Source organism: Boleophthalmus pectinirostris, unplaced genomic scaffold, assembly GCF_026225935.1.
Source record: "Boleophthalmus pectinirostris isolate CB_2022bp ecotype Guang Dong unplaced genomic scaffold, ASM2622593v1 HiC_scaffold_12, whole genome shotgun sequence".
Classification (NCBI taxonomy): Eukaryota; Metazoa; Chordata; class Actinopteri; order Gobiiformes; family Gobiidae; genus Boleophthalmus; species Boleophthalmus pectinirostris.
Window position 1 is genome coordinate 31,836,616 of NW_026571018.1, and position 19,408 is coordinate 31,856,023.

General features: G+C 38.2%; 1 protein-coding gene across 1 annotated transcript in view; it reads left to right on the forward strand.

Moving 5' to 3' along the window:
* septin8a (septin 8a) overlaps window positions 1–19,408 on the forward strand; it is a 74,294-nt gene that overhangs the window by 38,382 nt on the left and 16,504 nt on the right. Inside the window, exons 5-6 of the mRNA XM_020925035.2 lie at window positions 8,701–8,862; window positions 12,490–12,586. Of these exons, the coding sequence (XP_020780694.1) occupies window positions 8,701–8,862; window positions 12,490–12,586 (259 nt within the window). The remainder of the gene's footprint in view (window positions 1–8,700; window positions 8,863–12,489; window positions 12,587–19,408) is intronic.

Below are 19,408 nucleotides of genomic sequence, written 5' to 3' on the forward strand. Positions count from 1 at the left end.
ATCTTAAAGAGTTCTTTTCAAATACGTGGAAAAAATTGTGTTAATCGAGTAAATACATTTCTTTAATCGAGCAAACTATTAACTAAAATTTCAGTTCTCCATTCCATATGATTTCTACTAGTCATAATTTGAAGGAATCATAAGAAGATCAAATTTCAGTTTGTGGAATACTCATTTAGCTATTTCTTCTTGGGCCAGTTTCAAATATATTGCTTTAAGATATTTTAGTGTTGGGGATATTGTAGAATAACCTTTTTTTTAATGATTATTGACACTAACAGAACTACAGCAAAATCCTTCCTTCTTTTTCGTCAACAGTCTAAAAGATTACCATCCTGTATGTGGCTACAAATGTTAATGTAGGGTTAAAGCTGCACTGTGTAACTTTTCTGGTGGAGAGTCCGTCAAATTAGTCAGGCTGGTGCTGGTCGCTCAGTTTCATTTCTCTCCAGTGACTAGGTCAGGAATTGGAATACACTAGACAGTTTGCAAGAACCCCGGAAGTGCGAGTCTGGGCATCAGTCAGTCAGCGAAGAGTCATACATTCTGTGTTGGCAAAGATTCCCGAGATCGAGGATTTAAAGCCGGAACAAAGAGAATGTTTGGTGAATTTTGTCAAGGGGAAAGACGTTATTGTCCTTCTTCCTACTGGATTAGGGAAAAGATTAATATACCAGTTAGCCCCGTTACCGGCGCTTTACATACATCACGACCAAATGGCAGCGATTGATTAAATAAAATGAAGTACCCGTCTACCGTCGAGCGAACGAATCCTAATACTGCGAGGTCAGATGGTTTCTACAAAGTGAAACCGGCTGATGAATCAGGCTACCGTCAGATGCTTTTGTCCATGGAAATTGCTTTGTCTGGAATGTTTCACAGTATGGTATTAAACCTTTTTATCTTCACGGAGACCAAACCAAACCAAGTTACAGGTCAGATCTGTGGAGAGGCGACCCCGCTCACAGTCAGAATGCATGTTTTCTTGAGCTATAAAATCAGCTGTTATTGAATAAATGTAAAGTAGAGCTGATTAAAGTCATACTGTGAAACATTCCTGACAAAGCAATAAAATCTCCTTGGATAAAAGCATTTGACAAACCCTCCTGCAGAAAAGTTACACAATGCACCTTTAATGTTACACAATTTTACACAGAAAAAAAAACATTTGAATTGAAATTTCTTGTTTTTGTTTATAAGATTCTCACATTTAATATCACAGTAAATGATTGACCAATTAAACTTGACAATCGCCACTTCTGTTAATTACTCATAATTAACTGACTGCTCATAATTGCACTGACTGAAAAGGAGCCACGGCATCTAATAAGTCTTTTTCAAGTCACTTTCAATTTTTGACAGGTACGTTTAATGCCAGTTTCTTATCAGCACATAGTTATTGCAATACAAGCAGACTGGACATGGTTTTGGGCACTACACATGCGTTTTATCTCACTTAATATTTCCACCTGTCCAATACGTCAGCGTGAGCAGATTGTACTGTGATTTGGAGCCAGAGAATTGTATTTTTAACGCTGCTGTAGTGAACTGATGCAGAGCTAATACAGAGGGGGAGCAGATGGTCAGCTTGTGTCCAAAACCTGCTCTTTTAACTTCCAACACACGACGATGCCTCTGCCAATTGTCCTGTGGGAATATTTCAAAGGGGCGCTCACACTTGTCCTGGTTTGGTCCTGGTTTGGTCCTGGTTTGGTCCTGGTTTAGTCTTTGTTTAGTCTTTGTTTAGTCCTGGTTTGGTCCTGGATTGAGCCTAGTTTAGTCCTGGTTTGGTCCTAATTTGAGCCCAGTTTAGTCCTGGTTTGGTCCTGGTTTGAGCCCAGTTTAATCCTGGTTTAGTCCTGGTTTAGTCCTGGTTTGGTCCTGGTTTGGTCCTGCTTTGAGCCCAGTTTGGTCCTGGTTTGGTCCTGGTTTGAGCCCAGTTTAGTCCTGGTTTAGTCCTGGTTTGGTCCTGGTTTGTCCTGTTTGTCCTGGTTTGAGTCCTGGTTTAGTCCTGGTTTGGTCCTGGTTTAGTCCTGGTTTGGTCCTGGTTTGGTCCTGGTTTGAGCCCAGTTTAGTTCTGGTTTAGTCCTGGTTTGGTCCTGGTTTGGTTCTGATTTGATCCTGGTTTGAGCTCAGTTTAGTCCTGGTTTAGTCCTGGTTTGGTCCTAGTTTGGACCAGTTTAGTCCTGGTTTGGTCCTGGTTTGGTCTTGGTTTGGTCCTTGGTTTGGTCTTGGTTTGGTCCTGGTTTACTCCTGGTTTAGGCTTAGTTTTGAGCCTGTTGTAGTCCAGGTTTAGTTCTTGGTAGGGCTTCACGATATGAGCAAAGATGTGATATTGCAATATTTTACTATACTTTTTGTCACAATAAGTTCAGTTTAAAATACATACAGGCCCTCATTTACTAGTCAAATTGTGTCAAAATTTAAACTTAACAGAAACAAAACAAACTAAAACAAGTCTAATTCTTTACTTCATAAGGAAATTTATGATCAAAATCTCCTTTATTTTACATTATTTTAGTCAGATGGTGAACATTGTGATGCTCCTATGTATTGTGTTACCCAATATTGCAATACAGATGTGTTTTGTGATATTTTGTGCAACCCTATTTGAAGCTTGTGTATATGTGTGGTTGTGTGTGCAAGTTAACTCATATTCTAAATAATGCCTGCACTATAAACTGCAATTAGAGCGGTGTTGAGTATTTTAAGGAAAGTCTATTGCGGTGAGTGTGACTGAATTGATTTGAATGCCAGAAGGGCTTTTAAAGACGTTTTTACTTTTCATTTATGTCGGTTATTCTCCAAATTTACTTGTATAAATGCAAAATAAAACTTTTTATTCAGCGCAGTTAACATAATAGAGGTAGATGGAGCAAAACTAGACAACAGACAAAGCAACAATGGCAGTTTTCCAAATCTTTCTTTGTCTTGGAGGCCACTGTACTGCGCATTGGTGCCGTTTTATCCAGCACCAAACCAGGCTTCTCCCATCTGCTGACTGTCTTTAATATGGTCCAAACCAAGAGTCCAATGTCAAACTGCTCTGAGGACTGCACTAAAGCAATTGTCGATTTGTTTGTGTTTTTAAACCCCTTACACCTTCACTAAATTTATTTGAATGATTTAGGTAGTGGCAGGTAACTTGAAAACTACCACTACAGGGTATCCACAAGTTTGACTACCCCAAATTTAAGACTTTTTAAAGACCTTTTTCACTTAAATGAAAATTAAGACCAACTTCGCACCCATTATGCGGGCAAAAAACCCCAGATCCAATTCTAATAATGACCAACCAACTACTATACTCCTATAAGACATGGACAACATAATTTAACACTTTTTAAGGCCTTAGGAACATGAAATTTAAAACCTTTTTAAGAGTTAAGGCCCTGCGGCTACCCTGCACTACATGACATCACAAGTTGGAACAGACATTTTGAGCTTTGGAGATTTAGACAGGCTTATATTAAAGGGTTACTCGTGTGAATGAGACTGTGACGGGGTTTTATCTTACTGTAATAACGATGGCGTAGTCAGAAGGCTGTTATTAACGTATTTTCTTGATGAGATAACAACATTCTAACATAGCTTAAAGCTCACAGGAGTCAATTTTGCTAAATATATATATATGGGTCATTCCACACCAAATCTCTGAATTCCCCCGCTCGACCATCTCAGAAGCTCTGAAAGTGCCTTTATAGTCCATGAATTCTATGCATGCAAATTCATTTTGCAAAAATAAGGCAGAATACCATCACAAATTTTGGATATGTTAAAAACGGACATCTCTGCTTTCTAAAACAGTTCATTTTATGTTGGTAGGTGCTGTCATTTTTTTGGTATAACATGGTAAAGATAGCACCATATTTATTTTTTCAATTGTTACCACTTAATATCTTCTAGAGCGTTCTTTACAGAGGGTCAGTTTTAAAATACAAAGTCCACAGCATGTGTGGGAAGGTGTATGTTCAATATCAATCCTCTGTCTTTGAAATTGCACTTTCCAGAGTCCTTCAAAGATGCCCTCATATCTGAAGAGGAGAATTTTTGAACAAATTCAAGCCCTCAGAAATCTGTGATAAACCAAAAGCACATGTGTAAAAGTCCAGATTCTATAAGAACATTTGCCAAATTTTATCCCTTGAAAATTTGAAGGACTGATATTAAATAGTTTTTTAGATACAGCAATCTGAAAGCGGCTTCTTGGAAAACTCTGCTCAAAACAGGTCAGGGGGAGTTGACAAATTATTTTTTAATGACAAAACTATAAGGAGTTGGGAGACTTTTCTTATTGGAAAGTGTGTGAACCCCCTAGAATTTTTTTCAGTCAAATCTGAGATTGTTGAGCGGAGGCATTCAGAGATGTGGTGTGGAATGACCTATATAGGACTTTAAGGAGTATAAAAGAACCAAACAAGACCAATGTATCAACAACTAAAAAAAAAAGATTCAACAAAAAGAAAAACAAAGTCTGTGCTCATATGACTTGTGTATTATAAGGCGTATAATCAGATGACTGGAGTTTCCTATGAGAGAATTGTATTGTGAAATAGTTGCTTCTTGTCCACAAATTGTCATGGTTGGGACAGGCCAGCCATATCAAAGGAAATCCATCAAACAAAAGACAATGGGAGAGGTTACTCAGATGAAAAAGGTGTCAAAGCAGATCCTCGTAAACTATGATTTTCTTCTCACCAGTGTCTTACAAACCCAGAACTTAACAATAGACCTAACCGCGCACGCACGCACACGCACGCACGCGCACACACACAGACACACACACTTTGAGCTTGAGTAGGTGGACATTTTCCTTTCTAAATTTGCCAAGTGACCTTTATAGCATTTAAAGTAAAACACATTTGCATACTACAATGTGCATAAGTCTGTTAAACAAATGGCTTTCTTTGGACAATAGAATGTGATTTTCAACATCAATTGTAGTACTTTCTTTTATATTGCCTTCTGGTTTAATATCTATGTAGTTCCTCAGTGGTCCAAGTAGGTTCCATAGTGGTCCATGAGTCTATGCTCTTATACTTGTTCTGATACAGCTCAAGATCATTCTAAAGACATTCAAGAAAGGTTCATTTTTGTCCTGTGAATGTGACTTTTTTAGTATCGATGCCTGCTTAAAAGAATGTCTAGTTTTAGTATCAATTAGTATCCGTTTTACGATTTAAGTCTTTCAACAACCCTAGTCTCCATGTCCTCTTCTGTGACTCCTTCATTTGATTCATGTGTTAGTTTGACAGTTTAATTTCCAGGCCTTGTTACAGGTCATATCTGTGGAGAGGTAACCCTGCTCACACTAAGAAATACATAATTTTCAAGCAATTTTAGCCATAAAAACACCTGTGGAACGTTTGAAGCAAAGCAGTAATATATTCATGGAGAGAAGCAGGCATTCGACACTAGAAATGTTACATAGTACATCTTTAAAGGTGCACTGTGTAACTGGAATGTTTCACAGTATGGTGTTAAACCTTTCTATCTTCATGGAGACCAAACCAGACTAAGTTCCAGGTCAGATCTGTGGAGAGGTGACCCTGCTCACAGTCAGAATGCCTGTTTTTCTTGGTATTTCTGAGCTTTAAATTCGCCTGTAATTGAATAAATGTAAGGTAGAGCTGTTTAATGACATACTGTGGAACATTCCAGGCAAAGCAATGATCCATAGAAACAAGCAGGTGATGGACCCCCAACCAAAAAGTTACATAGTGCACTTTTAAGATAATAAATCAGACTACTGTGACATTAAAAGCAGACAAACAGACCCTAGTTTCCCCAGTGTATTCTGGTGTTGACTCTGAAACAATGGTGTTTTTGTTTGAAACTGTTTTGGAGCCTGTCCTTTCTGCATGAATGATTGAGGGACCTACATGAGGAGGGGTGGTCTGTAGAGGCAGGAAAAGAGATAAGAGTAAAGAAAGCTAATTTTATAGCTAATAATGAGCTTTGGGGGTAAGTGGAAGTGTGGCCACTTGAGTTTGTTCTAAGTAGTGTGTTGTACACGTCTACAATTTGTCACACGGTTGAAGACAAAGAATACTGGTACTAACACTAGGGATGTAACAATAACCGAAATATCGTGATATCATATTGTCAAAAGTCTTAAAATAATACTGCGGGCCATCACAATTTATCAAATTTCACATTTCTTCATTGTTCTGGTGAAAGAACAGAGAGAACTACAAATACCGTGATCCTTTGCTCTGTTTCAGTCCAATCTACATGATGAAATAACTCTTATTAAGCACTTGTACATCTTCATTATTTAAATTATGACAGAAAAGCAGCATATTCACAATTTTGTTAGCTTTTCACAAAATATCGCAACAAGTATCGTACTGTGAGATCCATATCGTGCCATCCCTATCTGAGGCTGGTATCGGATATTGGTGTGGATAAAGAAAAAAACTGCTGGATCAGATCAGCTTCCAAATATCAGTTCAGTATATATCCTGGCTGACATTTAAAGCGATGTAATAAGACTATTTACTGGTGATAGTTGACCCAGAAAAACCATATACCAAATTTGTTGAAGTTGTTCAGTAGTTACTAGAGCAGCTTTTCCCAAACTTTTTTTCTAGGGACCCATATTTTACAAGGCACAAACCTTCATGACCCAAGTCAGTAGAAATTATTCATAAATCACAACATAAATTCTTGTCTCTCTGAACAAATAATATTACTCAAGTTTTAAACAGTGAAAAACAGTAATAAGTGTTTCCCACAGAAAATTGGTTAGGCAAGTTGGTGCTGCCAAAAAAGTGAGGAGCGGGAGCAGGAGGGGATTCCGTGCATGGAGAGAAGAAGTTAGAAGCGGAGATGTATATATATGTGTATTGCAGATCTACGTGCAGATCGTAACAAGGCGACCCACCTGAGGGTTGTGACTCAGTCTTTGGGAAGCAATTACTAGAGGAAATACATAACAGCTACATAACACATTTGCGCACTCTCCACTGGTAGCCATTGATATTGTAACTGAAAAAGCTCGATTAGTGCATCACTATCAAAAGACACAGTTTTGTTACCTACTCTTATTTGTACTTAAAGGTCCTATGTAATATAAAAATGACTAGTCTGAGCTTTAAACCATGTTATAATGTTGTTACTGTACCATCTTAAAAACATACCAGTTGTGTTTTTTTTTTTCAATCACACATGTTTGAGTTATCCTGGTTTGTTACTCTGTCTACATCTCCAAAGCTCAAAATGCTGCATTCCATCTGTGATTTCATGAAGCAGTAGTTTTCAAGTCAGATATTTGCATATTCTAGGTAAACAACAAACTCCAAGGAATTATGGACCAAGGTTTATGACAAATGTGCCTTCTCCTCGCTGTAAACTGACCAATCCGTCTCCCCTCTGCCCACACCATTACTCGCAATACTTCTCCCAGTGTAACTAAGATTAATGACCTTTGAGGATTTAAAGATAGCTACCCTGCTGTTAATTAATGAGCCTATAAAGTATGATGAGGATACAATTAGCCTCGCCGTGAGTCATTTGAGAGCTGCATGGGGGAGATGTCGATTGATTTAAATGTATTTATCTTGTCTCGCACACATCTCTGTCTGCTGTTTGCTTTTCAACATCTGCTGCTGATTGAGTTTGTTTTTATAATTAAATGTGTTTTGTTTTGTGCTGCTTCTTCCTCCAAGCTCTGATTAAGATGGCTTTATTTTTTTTTACTTAGGCCCTGAATTGAGGTCTGATTGCATTACATTGGTTTCAGTTGTTTATTATATTGTTTCCTCATACAGGCTTAACTAAATCAGAATTTAAACCGAAGAGATTTTAGTTGTTGCATATTCATGGTTTTCAGCTTCCTGTTTTATGCAACATTTTGAGGACGTTTCCCATTATAAAGATATAATATTTTGTTTTGTGAATCACTATGGCAACTGGCCACATTTTTCATCATTCTGAAACTCATGGACAGACAAGTTCATTAAAAGTGTTGTAAAATATTAGGATTGCTGCTGTTGCACAATTCATGTATTTTGCATTTTAAGCTTCGCCATTTCAGTGGTTAATTTTGCTGAAAAGTACTTCTTAATCTACGTCATTTTTCTTGTTTGGTAATAAAGTTTGCTTAAGTAATGGCTTGCTACAAATGCGATACAAAATATAGAAAGCATTAATCTTTACATTTGCATGCAAAATTTTTGCACAAACGTAACCAGCCTGGCCTGAATGAGAATATAAATCATCCAAACAAACGGCTTTTTCAGAAATCTTGATTAATTTTACATTTCAGAGATTCAATTAAATTAAAATTACACATAAGGTACAGTTTACTTTTGGGGGTGGCATGTCTGAAAATATAAACTTAAAACCATACTTTGGAACATTCTCCCTAGAGACAGGCAAATTTTATGCCATAATGTTGAAGATTATAATACAAGAACAAGATTTCCATGAAACATTCAAGCCCCCTCAGAGCCCACTAGTTTTGTTCAGTGCTGTAAACACAGCCAATATGAAAAAAACATGCTTTGAATGTCTATTTTTGGCTAAAAGGTTACATACTGTGGCTTTAACAGATGTTTTGTCCTATCAGCAGAAATCCTTGTTAACCTAAAACACCAACCACACAATTACAGTGCTTCTATTAAAACAAAACAAAAAATGAATGTGTAGTTTGAGAGCTTACTAATGTAGTTTGTTGTTTGTTGTTGCTTGTTTTAGGTGAACATCATTCCAATCATTGCCAAAGCGGACACAATCTCCAAAAGTGAGCTGCACAAATTCAAAATAAAGATCATGAGTGAACTGGTGTCCAACGGAGTCCAGATTTATCAGTTTCCCACAGACGATGAGACGGTCAGCGAAATCAACGCCTCCATGAATGTAAGTGACACTCTCTCAACACTGCTGTACCACAGACATTTGGAGGGGCTAAATCTTCTATGGTTAAAATTAAAGTTGTTATTTGGAAGGATCAAAACATATCACTACTTATTTATATATATATCACAAAACTACAAAAAATATGCAAAGAAAGCTCATACAAGTTATAAGCAATTGTTATCTTAAACATGTTTGCACTTTTGTACTTTACTATTTTCTTTCTGAACCACGCTTTACTATAAACTTCGATATATACCCGCAAGATATTATCAAGATGCTAAAAAAAAACTATTTGCTTATATAGAGTTCCCCTAAGATATAATTACATGCACTTAAAGACACTGCACCTGATTTTTCCCCCATGTATTTCAGCATTTATGTTTTTTTTACTCCAATACAGATTAGCAAAAATATTGATAATGGCACCAAAAATCTACACAGATACTGAAACATTTGCTGGACCAGGTGTGAGTTCCCTGATATCTGTTCAGCCTGATGTTCTGGCTATACTTTTAACTGGATATAATAAAAATATTTTCAGACTGATTCTGGCCTAAAATGTCTCATAATGGTTCAACTTTGATTCATATGGAGCTGATTTGTATAAATAACAGTTGCATAACACTTCCTTTCCTTAAAACACTTTTATTTCAAGATACAAATGCCATTTTCTGTCCTTGTATTGGATGATATTTGGTATTGGCAGATACTTAAAGGGACAGTCCAGAATTTTGGACATAGGGCCTCATTTCCTAGTGAGCCAGAGTGTTGGAGATGTGTGGAGACACTTTTTGAAATATTCCATCTAGTCCTTGTATTTGCAGAGGTCGCTGGTGCTAGGCTAGTGCATGTCAATGGCTATAGTTATTCTGCCACTAAAAACAGTCTTACCCACTCCACAAAACACCTGAAACAAATCTATTATTACGTCATACTGTCCATGTAAATGTCTGTGTTGATAGAATAATGTTGGAAATAAAACTAACTTTGCATTGCATGAATCGTCGCATGTTGAGGGACTATTTTCTCATATATCACTCCGCAGCTGCCAAGCTTTCAATCAGGAAGTACAACTCGCTGCTGCTGCTCAGATATAAATCCTTCAAATGCAAGATTGGTTTTACTTCTAAAATTGTTCTATCGACACAGACATTAATACTGACAGTCAGGTGTAATAATAGGGCTTCATTTGCTGGCTCACTAGAAATGAGACCCTAAGTCCAAAATTCCGAACTGTCCTTTTAATGTATCTTCTCGATATCAGAACTGAAAAAGCTGGGTCTGTGCATCCCTAAAACTAATATATTGTAAGCAGCACTTCAAAATAAGTCATTGTGTGCTATCTGCATCTAATTGGAAAGCTTTTTATTGTTCGATAATCATAAAGTGCACGTTGGCATGCTAGTTATTGCATTACCGAATAACTAGTTCTGTTTTTCGTGTTAACATGGTAAAAATCAGGTACAGTGTCTTAAGATTAGCGTGTATTGGCTATGCAGAATGTTTTTGCTGCCTTCAGAATAATGCTTCTATACAAATGCAGTTAACCACATTTAAACGTTTCATTTCTATATTTTCTAGCACATATGTATATTTAGCACTCACATCCACACAAATGCACAAAGCCCTTTTAAAACGCTCCCTCTTCCAGCCCGTGTAACGTGTCCAGTCTATTCTTGGCCTTTTACGTCAGCTCCTCTCTCACCCTCTCTCCCTCTCCAGCTGGTTCCAACTCGCCTCCTAATTTTTGAGGTTGAGCGAGGGGCATGTTTTTTCCCATGATGCTTCACACTGCCGATCTTAACCAGGCGCAAAAACACACCACACGGAGCAATAACAACGTGTGGGTTTACTCACTCAAAGCTAATGGCCTCGTAGCCCCAGCTGAGCCACAGTAAAGGAGGAAATGGCTGGTTTCTTATGGAGATGTAGCTGTGCTTTGGGTGGTCTGTTGCAGAAAGATAAGGATGATGACTTAAGTTTTTCATGTTTATTTTATACTGAGATAAAGAGCAGATTTAAACCTAGTCATTGTGTTTTAACATAAGTAAAACCAGGAGATTAGCAACAATGGATTATAGTCGAACACCTCGGCAATGAGATGGACCATTGATAAAACCATTACCAAGATTATATATTTTTTGCAAATAAAATAAAACTTAAGATATTTTTTACAGCAAACTGGAAAAAATAAAAATAAAATAATAATAAATAAATAAATAAAATGTTTGCATAATAATACATTTTCCCTAACAAACCTCCCCTCAAGTCAAGTTTAAATACCCAATATAATGTTTTTTGTTATAAGCTTTATGTAAATTATGTTTCAAATTGTACAGAATGAGAATTTGTAGTAGAATTTGAACAATTTGCAAAAACGTGCAAGTGTCAGCTTAAGCATGCCACTTTTTTCTCTTTGCATTTTAATGTTTAGCAATTTTTTTGTGAAATCTGATTTTCTTGCGAGGTCGTTCACATTTCCAATTAAAAGCGACTTGTTTGTGATCTCCAGTGTGAACTTTAAATGCCCCAAAAGTGTCTCACATGCGCATTGGAGGACACGACGATGTCACAAGCCGAGAGTGTGCTCAGTGTTTATGGAAGTCTCCAAAATGCAGTCCAGTTGTTCGTAAAATGGGCAGGTCACATGTCCACGACCGCTTTGTTTGAGTCTTTAGCCTCCATGTGTTTGGCTCGCACGCTCTTTATTTTTCATTGACATTGGAGCCAGGACCGCCTGTAGCCACACTCTGTCATTTCTTTGGCAATCATTTCAAAAACCGCCCGGTTCCAGTAAGACCCCCTCCAGTTTGGCCTGAATACAGCGATCCCCCCAAATATTAATTAATTCACTAATCTCACTTTCTCTTCATTGACAAGACTCCGAGCCTGACGTGTAGGTGGGATGAATGCGACCTTACCATTCAGACTGAAGTCACGTGTCAAAAGATCGGATATGTATCGGTTTTAGGAGCACATATCCAAGTGGCCTGGGTCACATTTGAAAAAAATCGGATCTGTGTCGTTCAGGCTGTCATTAAAAGATCAGATAAAGGTCACATAGGGGTGAAGAAATTAGATTTGGGTCATAATACTTTACAACTTTACGTTCAGATGCCCATGACTGACAGGCGGATTAGCCAGGCACGCCTCTGTGTCCACGATTGGCTAATTACGAGGAAAAAACGAAGGAAAAAGATATCACAGGCAGAGTCAATGAGGGAAGCACTAAACTTATTTTGATTTGGTTTGTAAATGATGGGTGACCAATGAGCTGCTTCATGCTTCACTGAAGAAAAGGAATCTGTTTGCGCGATCATGTTTCGTTCTGGATCGAGACGTGACAGAGGGCGGTGGGTCCAGACTGATATCTATCTGGTAAAAAATACAAAGAGATTTCATTCTTCATTTGCCAGGCAGTTCATAGACTATGTTTTTTTAAATAATGGGAGCAAACAAAATATAAGATACAGTACAAGCAGTAATTGTACACACTATACAGCTTACATTTCTGTCTCTAAATACTGCATTAGATTCATCAAGCTCTTCTGCAACTTTTTTCTTTAAATGCACCTGCACTATCTGAACCTGAAGTTGACTTTTCTCCCCCTTCTCTCTTTGCCCCAGGCTCATCTGCCATTCGCCGTGGTGGGGAGCGTGGAGGAGGTCAAAGTGGGGAACAAAACTGTGCGGGCGCGACAGTACCCCTGGGGCGTGGTGCAAGGTGAGCCTGAGTATTACACAGTACTACAGCCTGATATTACACTTGAAGGGGAACATTAGGAGTTCAGATCAGGTTAAATGTGTTCTTCAAGCTATTTCAGGCATAATAGATCAGGAAGTGAGTGTGTGTCTTGTATCGAATGACTTCACTTTGTAAAAACACTACAGCTTAATGGTGGATTTGTTGTAGAAGATTGAAGTGGTTGCAGCTGATAAATAACAGAGGCTGTACCGTATTTTTCAGACTATAAGTTGCTCTGGAGTATAAGTCGCACCAGCCAAAAATGCATAATGAAGAAGAAAAAAACATGTATAAGTCGCACCGGACTATAAGTAACTTTTGGGGGGAAATATACTTTATAAAATCAGACCAGGAACTGACATTTCACCTTGAAAGTCAAGTTCTAGTAATAAGAATAGGAGAGAAAACAACAGACTGTTAACGTCACATATGAACAGTTCTTCAAATAACTATAGCATAAACAACAGAACAGAACAAGTTTACCAAACTCTCCATCTCACTCCAAATCACTAAATCCATTGAATTCTGTATCCTTGGGGTCACTTCTGAGCAACTCCAAGCGATCTCCAAACAGAAGTAAACAGAGTGCCATTTCATCTTCTGCGTAGCTGTCGTCAGACTCAGCATCAGTTCAAGTTAGAATTATTTTGGCCTTTCTGAATTCTGACAGGATGGTTTCGGTTGTTTCAGTTGTTTAAGTTTTAAATTGTCAGTGGTACAGCAGTAATGGTGAGATCGACTGACATGATACAAGACAGGACAGTGGCTCTTTCTCTTTCTTCTACAGCCGACATGCGCAGTAGAGCGAAGTGACATTGGTACAGGAGCACACAAGCCTAGAGTGCCCTCTTGCGGCTGTCAGTGTGAAAATTTTAACATTTAAGTTGCACCGGAGTATAAGTCGCAGGACGACCCAAACCATGAAAAAAAGTGAGATGTATAGTCTGAAAAAATACTGTACTTATGTTACTTATTTTTTCAAAAAAAGTCTTGTGTGTATAACCTACTACAGTCTAAAATATGTAAAAATGTCGCCCACAGAAATAACAACCCTATTAATTATCTTGAATGAAATTAGAACTGGTAACCCATCCGAGCTGCTTAAAATAACATTAAACAAAGCAGGTGATGTTTAGCGTCTTCATCTGAGCAATTTACATCATAACAGAGGAAGTAATGGTCAGCTCTGCACTTGACTCTTAACTGTAAGAATAAGAATGTGAAAAAATATGCAAGTCAGCATGGAGACAGCCAGTGACATCCTGTGTGCGTCATCTCCCAGAAATCACATGTAAATAAATGAACTTACTCGGACTATGTGCTTTGTATCGTGAATGAATTAAATAGAAATATAAGCAACATAATCCATATTTAAAGCCAGCGTTGTTTTCGAGCGCAGTGCCTTGTTGTGTCTCATCCTTTGCACATGAGCAGTTCGCGTCCCTTTAAGGTTGAATAGGCTGTGATTGTTCTGTGTCAGTGTGTAGTGAAGTGACAGCTGAACAGTGATTTACATAACCACGTCCAAATGCTCCGAGGCTGGCGTGAGAAAATGCTGACTTATTATTTGATAGTGAAGGTCATATGTGGAGTATTTTTCATTAAATCTACAGATGGGGTTATTTCCCTTGAGGGAGGAATAATCATGCACTATAAATGCGGCACAGATCCAGATGTAAGGTGGTAGGCCTGTAATATAGCAAGCAGCGATCATATATATGCACATGCACAGTGTAAGATGGCTATGGTGGTTTAAACAAAATTGGGTCTTGTTATGGGTAATTTAAAGGTGCATTGTGTAACTTTTCTGGTGGAGGGTCTGTCAAATGCTTTTCTCCATGGAGATGTTGTTGCTTTGTCTAGAATCTCCCGGTATGGCATTAAATATATCCATCTTGCATTTACTCAATAACATGGGTTTTTGTTGACTTAAAAACTTTCTTACTGTGAGTGGGCTTAAATTTCCACAAATCTGTCATTCATCTGGGCCCTGTGGTGTCTCCTGCTGCCTCCGTACAGATAAATAAGTGTAACGTCATACTGTGGAACATTCCAGGCTCCATGGTGGGATACTGTAGCCTGATTCATCAGCTGGTTTCACTTCGTGGAAACCGTCTGACCTTGCAGCGTTAGAATTTGTAGGCGGTAAGCGGGTAATTTTTTTTATTTAACCAATCACTGCTATTTGGTCGTGATATATTCTGTTTGTTCCGGCTTTAAATCCTTGATCTCGGGAATTGTTGCCAACACAGAATGTCTGTCTTCATCTACATTCATATCGACCACTTTTTTTTACTGTTGTGCTGTACCACAAAAGGGACCCAGACAGGCCCTTGAGTCTGACATCATGACTTCACAGCTCTTCTCTGATTGGCTGGTGCGCGTTCTACAACTTCCGGGGTTCTTGCAAACCGTCTAGTGTATAGCGATTCCTGACCTAGTCGCTGGAGAGAAACCAGAAAAGTTACAAAATGCACCTTTTAAATGCCATTATACAGACTAATCAACAACCAAAGATGGAAAGAATGGAAAGAAAATTTAATAATTCAACTAACATTACATTTATAATTTATAAGCAAAAATACAGAAAAGTTCTATTGCATTGCTTTATGTTGGTTTGCTATATTCACATGTGGTATTATGTTACAGATAACAGAAAGAGGAAGTTGATTTAAAGGGGAGTAGGAAAGTGTGTTTTGGCTTTAAACCCACCTCCAACATGCCAACAATCTGCCTCGTACTGTACTGTACTGGACTAGCTGTATTACTGAATGCCTTTAGATAGATCTATGTGTTAAGAAATGAAATAATACTCTAAGAGAACAATGGCTCTATTGGACTCTAGAATATACAAACAATTTCAGAGATACAATGAAGGCTTGTTGGTGCATTTATGACTTTCTGATTTATATTTATAAATATGTATGTGTATGTATATTTTACGATATTGTAAAAAAATAAATAAATATATATATATATATATATATATATATATATATATATATATATATATATATATATATATATATATATATATATATATATATATATATATATATATATATATATATATAAATATGTACATTATAAGGATTTCTATGGGACAAGAGATGGAATGAGTTAGTGAAATATGTGGGAGTGAATCATGAGTTTCCCTTTTTACATAAATACAGGTTCCTATTTTCTGTTTAAATATTTGGCTTTGCTTGAACTCCTGTCAGGTCAGTTTGGATCATATATATAGATACTTAAAGCAAACCCATTATGCACAATCGATTTTTCAGAGCTTTTAACCATGTTGTGTTTCGATTTCTCGTTGACCCTCTCGAAGTTGTATTGTGGACGTCATATTGCATAGTCATTCTGGTACAAATGAAAAAAAAAATCAGCTATTCTTTGTTGTGATTACATTTACAACGCTGTCAGCTCCGTTTGAGCGCCACAGTTTTCTAACTTGTTGTTGTTTCTTTTATTAAGTAGTTTTAAATGAATATTGTGATTTAAAATGTGCAAATTCTAAGATAATGATGAGAGTCCTGCGCAGGTCCATTTTTGGAGACCCGCACCCACCTGCACCCACACAGTACAGCACCACATTTAATGTTAACCCTTGATTATAACAAAGTTAAATCCGCACCTGCTCTGGTCCGTTGCATCCATTCCATCCATTACCCGCCCTTGCCCGTGATAAATCGGGGTCAGACCATTAGTTCGACAACCGCGGAGTCCAAGACTGAACCAGGACTGAACCAGGACTGAACCAGGACTGAACCAGGACTGAACCAGGACTAAACCAAGGACTAAACCAGGACTGAACCTACGCCATGTCATTAGCAGATTATAAATATATATACGCCGCAACCGCAGAGGCAATCGCCAGGTCTAAACCAGGTCTAAACCAGGTCTAAACCAGGAGCGCAGGTGCTGAGCTGATCACCTCCACTAATGGTTTTATGTAGTAAATACACTAAAGTCTCTCTCAGCCTGGTCTGCCCTTGTTCCAGGAAATGATCGGGAAATGGCACTTTTTTTCAGGGCAATGGACGAGCGTCAAGCATTTTTCTCCTGTTCATCGTTCATTTGATTCACCTGACCCACCCATGGTTAATCAACCCATAAAATTCCAGAACGTTAAAACCCGCCCGTTTCAGCAACTATTTGCCCTGTGCAGGACTCTGAGACAGATTATTTGTTTATCAATACAGCAGATGCACACTACGTGTTCTTCAACAGTTAAATAAACATTTTCCACTTTTTCGCAAATAATCGATTGGTAGAGCATTTCTTTAGTCAACCAAACAAGGCAGTAAACAAGGAAGGACAAAGGATCTTTTGTCCCGGACGCCAGAGTTTTAGTCGCCCAGAATTGGACTCTCTTCTCATTTAATTTATATAAGAGGGGCCCACCTAAAGCTTCTTGCGTTGGGTCTTAAAATTTCTGTCGACGGGCCTGCAACCAAGCTTTTTATTCTTCGACTACAGCCCTACAATAACCTCTTCATGGTGATCTCCCAATCCGAAAACTCACATGGTGCACCTTTTAAATGACACTATAAAAACATGTAATTTATCTTAATATCCATGTGCGTCCTTAATGTCCACTCCCTGCTTGAGGCCTGTCAGCGGCCCTCTCTTTGTCTTGTTATTTATACCCTCTTCTCTGCCTCATAACGCTCTGTGGACACTGCAGCTGCGTCTCTGGGCTTAATGCAGAGTGACACGGAGAAGCGAAGGGCGCACAGCCGAGATGAACTCACACAATTGGCCCCGTGCTTGTAATGTTTGGTTTTCCGCGTACGCTGAAACTACCCATAATGTTTTGTGAGTTGTTTTCTGCATACTGGCGCAAAAGGACATCGGTGGTTGTAGTATGAGAATGTTTTCACTGCTTGTTCTTGTCACGGGCTGAAACAGAGTAATTTAATAAAGTCACATTCTAAGTTTGCCGTCGGAGGAGTGCAGCTCACATGGGAGTAGCTAATAGGCGGCAGTGTCCTTCCTTGTTTCCTTTCCTTGTCTCCTCTGATCTAAGATTTGTCCACTCACTGCTGTAGTACTACCACAACAAAATTCTATTGTGATTTTGGTGGGTGATGTAGGATTGTTCTAGTTTCTGATTGAGTTTTTCTTATGGCTACCTTCCCAGCTAGGTACCTTGACATGAATAAGAGCTGAACCCACTTGCATTGAAGTATGGGTCAAACGTAGAGGATGTATTTCCTATAAATACAAGCTACAATAAAGTGTAGCTTTTAGGGTCCACCAGCTGCTTATATCCTTGGAAGTATTATTGCGTACCTTGTGTATTTCCATGGAGACAAGCAATTGATGCCAGGGTATGCTACAGGTCTGATCTGTGGAGTGGTGAGTGCTTACTGTAAGAATGCTTATTTTTCAAAGGTTTTCAAAGCAGTAAAAACACCTTTAGTTTAATAAATAAATTCATGAAGTTTAATGTCACAGAGACTTTAATCATTATGCCATTCCTCATCTATCCCAAACTGACATACTTTATAAGTATGAATCAAAATTTCTAGAGATGTACGGAACCGGCTTTTTCAGTTGATACAATATTGGTTCTATAGCTTATCTGCCAATACCTGATATCAACCAATACTTGTGCTGAAACTGAAAAGAGCATTTAATTCCTTTAAACAAAAATTTAAATAAGACAAAACTCAAAACATTTGTTATGTAGCTGATATTTACACTAAAAATTTTAGAACACCACACCGTTTTTTTTACTGTTTCCTGTTGACCAAAACGTATTCTAAACTTTTGACTCATGAAAGTGTCCACCTTTGGCAGATATAACAGCTGAACACACTCGTGGCTCATTCTTTTTACAAATATCAAAATGTTCTTCAGAAAGTTCTTCCCAAGTCTGTTGCAGAAGTTCCCATAAATGTGTGGCACTTGTAGGTTGCTTCACTCTTCTGTGCAGTTCATCCCAAACCAGCTCGATGGGGTTTAAGTCTGGACACTGTGCTGGACACTCCATGTTTTCAAGCTTTACGATCTTGTTCTATTTTCTTGAGGTAGTTTTGGCAGAGCTTGGACTTGTGTTTTGTATCTTTTATCTTTTTTTAACCTCTGTTTGTTCAGTTTTTACCTTTGTACCATTTCATGCTCTTCATTGGACTTGCACGACTTGAACTGCAATAAATAACTGGAAAAATTAGACTATTGACCAGTAATGTATCTCTCAAGTAATGACAACTTCAAACATTCTGACAGTTTCTAGGCCAACTGCGACCAGTCAGTAGTCTGATTACATTGATTTATATGTATGTATATTGGAATATCGGCTGAACCAATATTTGGAATCCAATATCCCATCCAACAATTTTTTTCAGTATTGGCACCGATATCAGATTCCAGTATCGTATCAGTCCATCCCTAGTGATTAAGTATGAGAGCCTATGGTCCACGTCTGTCTTGCCTCATGCCCCAAGTGGCTTGAAAACCCCCTTTTTGGCATTGAATGTTTTGAGTTAGTTTAAGTTAAGTTGTTGTGAGAATAGTCCTTTACACATGGGAGTACTCCGCTCCAGTCTCCTCCCTTCCTCCTCTTCCTTCCTTGCCTCGTCTCCTCTGGCCTAACTTGACCACTCGTCTCATTCCTAAACCCTCCCAGGACACTACAGTTATTTATACAACAGTCTCCACGGGGACACAGTCGTTTGGACCTCATCAGTCACTCAGAGACACTGTAACTATATTAGTCTGTACAGCTGAGATTAAGAGAGTGATGCTAATGTTGCGTTTTGTGTGGATGTTGCTGTGAGAGGAAACAAACCA